Below are 10,236 nucleotides of genomic sequence, written 5' to 3' on the forward strand. Positions count from 1 at the left end.
CCACCAGTATGAAAGACCATCGCACAAGAAGCCACGTTGGGTGCTGTCTAGCCTCAGGTCAAGAACCTACGTACTGTATATTTTACAACCCAAAAGAATGAACTGAATATAAAGCCGGTTTGAAGTTAGCTCACGAGTTTATGGGTGCAAATCATGAAATAACCTTTCTGTTTTTCTCAGCTGGTTGGGCGCTTCGCTTGTTCTCAAAGTGGCAAAATGCATTAGCTTGCCCGGTGTAACAATTTATGAAATTCATAAATCATATTCAAACAAAGAGTGAGCTTGCATATAGACCCTGAATGGTCCACAATCTCACCCTTGGAGAAGCAACCATTTCTTTATTTTGCATCGAATGAATTAACAAACTTTTCCTATTGATATTACCAAATACACTATGTACCAGGCTTGCTGTCAGGTGGATGTGCTGAGACGGAACATGCATAAGGATTATGTGAATAATAATCACATCACAATTCTCAGTGCACGTCAAATTTTGTTGAATCATCCCAACAAATTTAAAAACCAACTCCAACCAGCATGACTGTTGATAGAATATCCTCGACCACCCCCTCAAAAATAAAAAAAAAAATAAAAAATATTCTGCATCCCCATTACATACACTGGGGTGGATCCAGGAATTTCGTAAAACGGGGGCGCCTTTACAAAATTAAAAGGGGCGCACAAACCCCCTATTTCTTTTGTTTTTGCAAAAAATAATGGGGGAGGGGTGCCGGTGCGCTCCCCCTGGATCCGCCACTGCATACATGCATGATGTAATCTTCAGTACCCCAGTCCAACATGATTTTAAGGAGGGGTCCGCCTCCCGTATCTAATGCAGTATAATTCCAAACGGTTGTTTGGAATCTATCTAATTACGTATGTATTCATTGGGATGGACGATGAATCCATTTCAAAGAAATCTCTTTCAGAAACTCTTGGATATTTGCTTAGGACTGTGGAAAGCACTGTGGACTCATGTTTTTGAAGGTTATATGATACAATACTCTACACACCTCAAACAACATATTTCTTTGCAGTTAAATCTCTTTATTATACAAAAGCATAATTCGAAAATAACATTACATTCTGTTAACAATGAGATGCAAATGGATCAAATTAAAACCTATAACAAATTATGTGAATATACACATATGGACTCCCATGTCATACTGTAATACTGTACAAGAAACAATTTTAGCAAATTGCCACTGGCATTCACTGCATTTGCAGCATTAGTGCATTGTGCAGACAGAAACTTTCACGAATCTTGGCACCTTGCGAAATGCGAGAAGGTTTCATGCAGATGGAAACTTCTGATTTTTAATTCACCTATATACAAGGCAAGCAGCTACAGTTATAGGAGTTTAAGACCAGGTTAAAATCTCAAATGCTGTAGGTTTCAATCATGGATGTCATGACTACAACAGTCAACCTCACTTAATCTGTTTTGACTGAAGAAATAGCTTCAACTTAGAGAAACCTTGACTTATGAGGGACTAAAATCAATAGAATATAAAGAGGAGAGGACTTGAAAAGGTCTTTGACTTAGGCAATTATTCAACATATGTGAGGCGACTTAAGCAAGGTTGACCGTTCTTTGTAACACTCAGTAGAATTTTTATAGTAGCTGTGTAATATAAATGTCCTTTTGTTATCATTATCAGTATCATATGATTTTGATATGAGTCCTTTTATATTGCAACTACATGTATGCAATGTATAAGTCCAGTGGAAAGTAGTAAACACTTTCTGCAGTATTGCCCACAAAGTAAATTTATTTATTTATTTTTTTAATAACCTTCTTTCTCATCCTCTTACAATCCTGCCATAACCATTTGCAAAGTCTGATGAAGAAAAGTCACATCATTCCGAAGTCATTGCACAGACAATGAACTCCAAGAATTGAGCCTCGACCTGCATCGGATTCTGCACAGAAATGTTTATTGGGGAACTCTCCGCACAAACCACGACCATGTGCAAACTTGGATGATAAACATACATATATGTTTCTTTTTTTTTCCCCCTTATCATTATTATTCTGTGAACAGAATATCTCTATATTTTGACCTCAATCTTGGTACCCTTACCTTTTCCTGATACAATGTATCCCTGAATCCAATCAGTTAATGACAATGTTATAACTGATTTGATGATGAAATACCTCTTTAAGTTAAGATAACGATACAGTTTGTGATATAAAAGAAAATATGGATTTCTGCGCTCCATTCATTTTAATGTATTATGGTGTAATACATTATTATATTTAGAACTAAAGTTGTTTCATGTATGAGAAGTATACATAAAAGACAGAATGATTTCCAACAAAAATGCAAAAAGATATGTGATATTTGGAAATAAACTGTAAAAATGTAATCCCTTTCTCTGGACGTCTAGAGTAAAATACCCCGTCTGAGGCATGCTTTGTACAGGGTGCATATTTGTGGCAGGGGCCCTTTCATTCATTGATGAAAAGGCCCAATCACGTGTACACTGTAACTTCCATAACACTCGCGAGTAGCTCCTGCTTGTGTTCTAAAGTGGGACTAAGCACACATGATGTTCATTAGCTGTTTTATTGATGAAGTGCTGGCACAAACTAGGATGATTACTCTGCATTAACCCTATTCTAACTGGGGGGGGGGTCAAATTGACCCCCCCCCTCGACGTTTCGCGCCACGATTTCGCAACGTGCAAAGCTTTTGCCGCGTCGTTTCACGACTTTTTTCATTGAAGTCTCCCGCATATTTTGAGACTAAATTTGCGACGTCCGGGTACACCATTTGAAGTTACGTAATGTTTTGCATATGCATGTCAACCAAAAAACAGCTCAAATTCATGATATCGTGTGCAAATCCAATGCAAATTGTGTTTTTTGGTTAAATTGATATAAATTAGATTATTTCAACTTTTAATCATTGAAATTAATCAATTCTGGTGTAGATAAGCCTGAAAAAGTGCCTGCAACAAGTTTTGACAAAAAACAATAGAAAACAAAAGGTTGAAAAAACAATAAAATACATAAGAAATTAACAAAACAATAAAAAACAAAAGAAATTAATTTCAATTGAGCTATTTTTTTACACAAAAATTGTTTGATGTGTCTTGAGGAATTCTGACACAAAAATTTAGCAATCCTCCAGACTTTTTAATGGAGTTATAGGTGAAAATATGATTTCATGCACAAATTTGCATAATTAATTTATTAAAAAATAGAAAGGCAATATTTTTCTATTGTATGACGATGTAATCTTGTAGTTGACATCCAGCTCTATCTTCAGGCAAAATTTCGCGGCGATCGCGCGATCGGCGGCCGAGATCTGAAGGGGGGGTCAAATTGACCCCCCCTCAGTAAAAACTTGGTCTCAAATAGCCCAGTTAGAATAGGGTTAACTTGCACTTCACATACAAAATTTTATGTGAGTTTGCCAACATATTTCTTCTATATCAAAACTCAAGGCACGTCCATGTCTGCTCTATGAAACATCATGGTCTTCATATGATAGTTTGCAAGACTTTCCAGTAGGTATGTCCTTCCCCTGCACAACAGTGGTACCTGGTACCTTGCTACACAGTGCTGGTGTAAATACATAGTAATAGTTATGGCAATAATAATCAAATTTTCTGTGCAAACAAAAGCAGAAGCATAGAAAATAAGAAATCTGATATGCAGAAAACAAGCTACATTTACACATTTGGTCCATTTCTCTAATAATCATGGATGTCATGAAATGATTCTAAATTATCTCTCTAAATCCTATAAAGATAGCTGTCTTTGACAGTGTAATCTTGGCACTGCATAGCGAATCTCAGACACAGTATCCCAGGGCTTGGCTTCTTTATTATGTTACACGCTGAGTGCAATCTCAGCTCAGTGCACATCCAAGCACAAGATTTTTTTTTCAGGTTGCTTCAGTCCTTGAATTCTGCACCCTGTATCCATGTACATAGAGTCTCATGTTGTAAAGCAGCAGCACAACATTGGCAGGCACCATATTTAGAGGATGCCAAATCAGTCCTGGATTTTGAGGATGTTCTTCTTTTCGAGGTCCTCCATTTCTTTGACCAGCGATGCAACATTGTATCTCAGCTCATGGAACTTTGAGACTGGCAACTGCAGAGGCACAAGAGCATGTTCATACACAACCTTGACTTTCAATTTTGTTTAAAAGGAATGAACTAGAGGGGAAGTGTCCTAAAACATAAACAGTACATCAACTTACTGCCAACAAATAGATTTTAGCAACAATTCGTGAAATATTGAACGAAACTGAACATTCTGTTCAAAAGTCACAAATTTTAAGCTGCCTCCTATGAATGTCTGAACAGTACAATGACATCACATCAAGAAACGTACAAAGAATATTATGTATGTTGATTTTCCATGAAAATCCAGACTCCCGTAAGTAGTTACTGAGATATAAAAGGGAAATATTATTCCCACTGCCGTCTGGAGGAGATAGGTCAAGTGCTCTTTCGAGCTGGAAAAATTTTAACATATGAAACCTACTGACTTCATTATTTTCTGATATATGTCTACTCTTCATGACATTTTTAAAGTTTTGTTTATTTGACTTTACTCTATCATAAATATCAACTTAAACATGGCATGGTTTTTCATCTTCACTATTTTCTGTTCAAGAATAACAAATTTCCTCTAAAATATCTACGCACAGTTTTTCTTTTATATCACATTTTGTCAGCATACAAACTAAAAACTATAAACCTTACTACCCTGAACAAAGAAGAACTGCTATGTACAACATTATGCAAATAACGAATGTTTATGAGTGCAACAGACAGAATACATATATATATATATATTTCATGAGGTGAAAGGTGAAATGATCCATTCAACGAGGCAAAACCTCAATGAATGGATCATTAATTTCATCTTTCATCGATTGAAATATTCTGTCCATTGCAGGAATAAAAAAATAATAATCATTTGTTTTACATAGCACCTAAAATAAATATAAATAAATATAGCAAATCGTATGGATCCACGGTTGCACAGTAAATGGAGCAACAATTGCATGAATGATTATGTATCAAACAATCAATCAAATGACAAGGATTTATTTCAGTGTTATATAAACATTTCTTACCTCGAATGTGTGTTTACTGCCATCACTTAGACTCATTTCTGCCATGATGGTTGGTTCTAGTGATCTGCTCAGAGCACTGCAAAGATACCAAAGACATTTCATTATTGGCTAATGAGTCACATTACCTTATGATATGACTATGCTATATTTTGGTATATTTTTTGTGAGTTTCATCTCATGATCCCCCCTTTGTCTATGAGCATGGTTGCCACCTATTCACAAATTCTTCAAGAGGTTAATATCAGCCATCTGTTTCCTGAAAAAATTTGTGAAAAAGGCCACTTCCTGCAATTTTCAACATGATTTTCATGAGACACGAAGTAGAAGTGAAAGCTTTCATTGGTGCGAGTATTGACTCTTGACACAATAGACCTCTATGTTATGCCTTAATAAAAGTACAGTGTGATAAGCCTCCAAACAAAGGAGATGGTATCATGAAACACGATGTTAGCTCAACTGGCCCTCAAGCTACTGGGTCTTGAACCCTCTAACTCGTGATTGCAAGGCAGCATTGCTACCAACTGAGCCAGCTTGCTGCCCTGCCCTGGGCTCACAGGGATATACTCTGGATACAGTTACATTTGAAGGATATTGGACAGACATGTTTTACGATGTTTTAAGCTTGGTTACTAAAGAGAGAAAGAAATTTAGACTAGTCTGCAGGACACATTTTAATAGCCAATCTCTTATTCCCAAGTGGTATATGTAACAAACCTTTAATTAAACATTCCCAATACCCTATGCATTGTACCATTGTACATTAATATCTTCCAGGTAAAGTTACAGAAAGCTTATTTGTAAGGAACATCACCTTGTGGAGATAGCAACATCCACCCGCCATCTGAAGTTATCAAGTCTGGGGAAGCGGGAATGTCCCTTGTTCAGTGCATCCTCTACAGCTGTCCTCCTAAAGATAGAAAAACAGCAACAGACTTTGTGAGTGGATGACTGAATTATACTGATCTCAAGCAGTCTCACATGACTCATTACAGTGGACTCCCGTTATAATGAAGTCCCCGAGACCGGCAGTTTTCTTTCGCTATATCGAAATTTCGTTATAACCAAACAAATAAACAAAAAGAATGCACAGACCGGATGATGTTGCAGCCTGAATTTTTACTTCGGAGTAACCAGAATTTCGTTATAACCGTGTTCGTTATAACGGAACTGCACTGTATCAATCTATAAATGTACAGTGCAATGTGCCTGAACACACTTCTGTTTTGATGAGTCCACATTGACATGTCCAAATCTGTACTACAGTATACATGTTTTACATTTATCAAGAACGATATTAATGATATGAAAGATAAGAATAATAACAATGATAATGGTGCTTATAATGATGACATTTATAATAATGATAATCAAGACGATATCAATTATAACGATCATGATGACAATTTTTCAAAACCAATTATGACAATCACTATCGTTATCATCACCACCATTACCACAATTTAAAACACCAAAAGTAACAGAAATAGAAACCGAATTAAATGACATCTTCTCAACACTGAATATCACACTTACTTTGGTCCATAAACTGCACTTGCTAAATCTGCTACAAAGTCCTGAGGGATCCTTGGGACAAAGTAAATGAAAGATGGACTTGTAAGTATACTCAACCTCCACAGGCACTTGGATTCTTATTCATGTTCCTTGTATATATGTGAGCAAATGTAAAAATAAACATGACAATAAGTTGGAGACAAGTAAACAAAGTTGTGGCAAACCAATAAAGGGCTGATGAATATAATGATGCATCTTTCCTAATCTTTAATCTCATTCAATATGGTGCATGGAAAAAAAAAAATTATTCCACACCCTTTTGCCACATATCTAAGGGATTTTCCCCCCTACTTGTTTTAGTCTAAAAAGATTCAAAGCTCCCTTCACTTTTGTTCGTGTTCCTTTAATTTATGTTTAGAGACTCTTGTATCAAAGGATTGAAAGTTGGTGAAAATTTCAAACAGCAAGATCACTTTCCCTGGTCTTGTAACTACGTTAACTCTTCAACAAAGACACATTTTTCATGTGCATGCACAGAAATCATTTCACTCATACTGAGCATTGTCCAAGAGAGAAAACCATTTTCTCTAAATTAACTATGCTACCTTCATAAATTGCACACTATCTAAAAGAAATTTCATTAATTTGTGTAATACCTGCAACAATTCATGATAAAAAATGTCGAAGGACAAAAAAACAAACAAAATGAGTTGACTAGAAGTTAATCACTTGCAATACTCACTTGAGTTCTGTTAAATCAGCTTTGAAAACCTGCAATCAAGATGGAAGAAAAAACAATCTGAATTATCCTTCATTATTTGGTGAATGATAACAGTCTTCAAATACTTCACACTCTTTATATATTGTGCAATCAATTATTACTAGTGGCAGTTAAACTAATTTCCAGTAGTGCCTCAGATTCATTGCACTAGTGTCAAGGCACTTGATCCACCTGACTGACCAAACTTGCACACTGGGTAACAATGCTTCACTTCACGCTTTCTTCAAGCCATTAATCTGATTATTCTTCACATTTGTCTTGTAACCATCTTTTCTCTAAACTATACCAAAATCCACAACACTTTTCTTTCCTAAATCATCCTCATTATCTCAACAAAAAGATCCATCCTGCCCAATACCCAGTTACTATCAACATGAGTTTGCTTGTCTACCAAATCTTTTTTTACTGCTTATTGAAAGTTAATACCACCTACCTCTTTTTTCAAAGATGTCTGGGGCTGTCTGTATGCAGCTCGTAAGAGTGACAGAATGCCCGAAAAGACAACAGCAAGAGACTCACAAGACTGGCCACACTCATTGGTCAAATTTGGGAAGAAGTCCTCTCCAACTGCAACGCCCTCAAATGAAGACACAGCAGCTATGTGCATGAAGAGTGAGAGACATGTTTGAAAGTGCAGACTCTGTACAGTTTTTACCTGTTAAAGATATACTGGAGTAACTGTTTTAGGTGCATTTCACAGAGTGAAACCATGAATCAAAGTAGCCTGACCAGACGCCGTTCGAAGCGTTTTTACAGTGACTGGGCTGTGTATAGAATTTTAAATCAAAGTATCTTGATATAACTAATATTCACTATGATGCCTAGAGAGCATTGAGTAACTCATGTCTGACTAAAAGAGTCAATTTAGATGAGAACTGTAGTATCGACTGTCGCAAAATAACAACTGTACACACAAATTTGTTGTTACAAACTTGAAGGAGAAAAATTCTACTATCTCAGAATTAATGCAAACTCATAGAGCAGCACAGCAGAACATGTCATTGTCATGTTAACCAAGATCTACTCAATATATGAACCAGAAGGATGTCACATAGCACGTATCAACACTTCATGGTGATGCATTAATGCAAAAAGAATTGTTTGGGATTTTAATAATTTATAACTCACCTCAACTACACTATAGTCTTTTGAAGCAGATTTGGCAACAAAAGAGATATCCAGAACTTCCTTAAAATCTAAACCATGCAGCGTGTGTAAAATGAAAAACATAGGTTCTTGATATTTCCCAAAGCAAAAAGATGCATCACGTGCCATCAGGACTCCTGTTTATTGATCTAGATCTAGTAATTTCTTACATGGGTATGTTGGGGTAGTGCCCTCAGCTCAACATGCCATAAACATAGAGTCTTATTGTAGAGATGTTACTTGTATTGGCATATTGCGCTGGAGATGTGTGCTCAGGCTCAGAGCAAAAAATAAAAAATTGAGTAAACAAGAAAAGCCTTGGGGCCCTGGGTATGTATTGTAAATTAATAGATCTAGGTTCTAATTTAAGGTTTAATGACAATGTATCACAACCATTATGGATTATTGACATTGTGGCATTATCGCGAAAAAGGTCCCCACTCCAGCTCCATTCACCGCCATTCATTTCGTCACGGGCACGGGGACTTCTTTCAACCTCAGCATAGACTTTGCACATAAATTTAGTGGAGACGCACACGCAGAACGAACGAGACGAGAGGGGACCGAGCGGCGATATCACGATTTGGCCAACATTGCGCCTATATTCCAATTTTAGGCTTTCTCGACATGTTTATATCGTTAAACATAAGACATTTACACTAAATTTATAGCTCTTCGCCTCTCGTTACTAGTATTGCCTCTGCCCTGGTCTTCCGTTGTCGTTGACACCAAAATAAAACCAACCACACAAATTATGACACAGGTGGGACTAGGCACAAATTGAGATTAACGTAGGCGACTATGACGGTGATTACCTTTTAATAGTTCTCGAAACGTTGACTTATCTGTACTTTTCAATAATTTCACCATGGCCTTGATTTCTTGCGGTACTTTAGCTCCGACAAAGAGAGTTCTATCACCACTTAAGCCGCCCGCAGTTCCAGCACGAAGCGCCATCGTAAAAAGTGGGTGGCGGTGATCAGTGATGATCACAGGATTCTTCTTGTGATACGGGTATCGTACGTGTGTGCAAATGTGGTGGTTTGTGGATGGTGGCCTTTGCTGTGGTGGTGCTTGTGTGTGTGTGTGTGTGTGTGTGTGTGTGTGTGTGTGTGTGTGTGGGAGGGGGGGGGGGCGGGGAGGGCTGGCAGGGTGATGGGGTACATATTGTACATTTATCCATGGACCTACCATGATTTATCGTACTAGAAAGCCGGGGGTGGGGTGCGCAGTGCTGATGGTAGGTCACTGCACTTTACTACTACACCTGTCAGCTGCAGCTTTTCAACATCTACAATGTACTAGTATTGTGGATAACAGTAGAGATCAAAAGGATCCGCAGGAAGATGGGGGTGTCTCTATCCCACCTCCCTGCATGGGCCTGGTAGGATGCATTAGGATGATTGTAGTGGTAATGACGAGCAGCCCATATGAGCACATTAGAGACACTTAGCGTAAGGGAAAGTTGGTGGGTCAGCTTATCAGGTGGAAAAGAAACCAATTCCTGTTTGAATATGACAATTAATAAGGTCAGATATTTGCCCCCAGGAGAGCCATGCACTAAGGTCTGTCTCTTGAGGGCAAAACAAAGTATTAATTGCATAGTATTTGCATCAGTCTTAATCTGAAAGTTATGTAGACTATGGCACAGGCATTTATTTATCTATTTTTTAAAAGGGTGTCTCTCTGAAC

At 37.4% G+C, this 10,236-nt stretch overlaps 1 protein-coding gene across 1 annotated transcript; it reads right to left on the reverse strand.

The window, feature by feature from the left end:
* Positions 1–3,606: 3,606 nt before the first annotated feature.
* Positions 3,607–9,518, reverse strand: LOC140234573 (COMM domain-containing protein 5-like). Its single transcript, XM_072314591.1, has 7 exons — positions 9,360–9,518; positions 7,832–7,995; positions 7,360–7,388; positions 6,639–6,689; positions 5,917–6,012; positions 5,106–5,181; positions 3,607–4,111 (listed from the first exon to the last, which is right to left on the reverse strand). The coding sequence occupies exons 1-7, from the start codon at positions 9,499–9,501 to the stop codon at positions 4,010–4,012; spliced, it is 660 nt and encodes a 219-aa protein (XP_072170692.1). The 5' UTR covers positions 9,502–9,518; the 3' UTR covers positions 3,607–4,009.
* Between the last annotated feature and the right edge of the window lie 718 nt (positions 9,519–10,236).

Source organism: Diadema setosum, chromosome 11 (assembly GCF_964275005.1).
Source record: "Diadema setosum chromosome 11, eeDiaSeto1, whole genome shotgun sequence".
NCBI classification, from domain to species: Eukaryota; Metazoa; Echinodermata; class Echinoidea; order Diadematoida; family Diadematidae; genus Diadema; species Diadema setosum.

Excerpts from the sequence above, each read along its gene's own strand:
- LOC140234573 (XM_072314591.1), bottom strand. The coding sequence starts at position 9,501 with ATGGCGCTTCGTGCTGGAACTGCGGGCGGCTTAAGTGGTGATAGAACT. Across the intron at positions 6,013-6,638 it reads AGTGCAGTTTATGGACCAAA|GAGGACAGCTGTAGAGGATG; the intron begins GTAAGTGTGATA and ends TTCTATCTTTAG. Across the intron at positions 5,182-5,916 it reads GATGTTGCTATCTCCACAAG|TGCTCTGAGCAGATCACTAG; the intron begins GTGATGTTCCTT and ends GTATCTTTGCAG.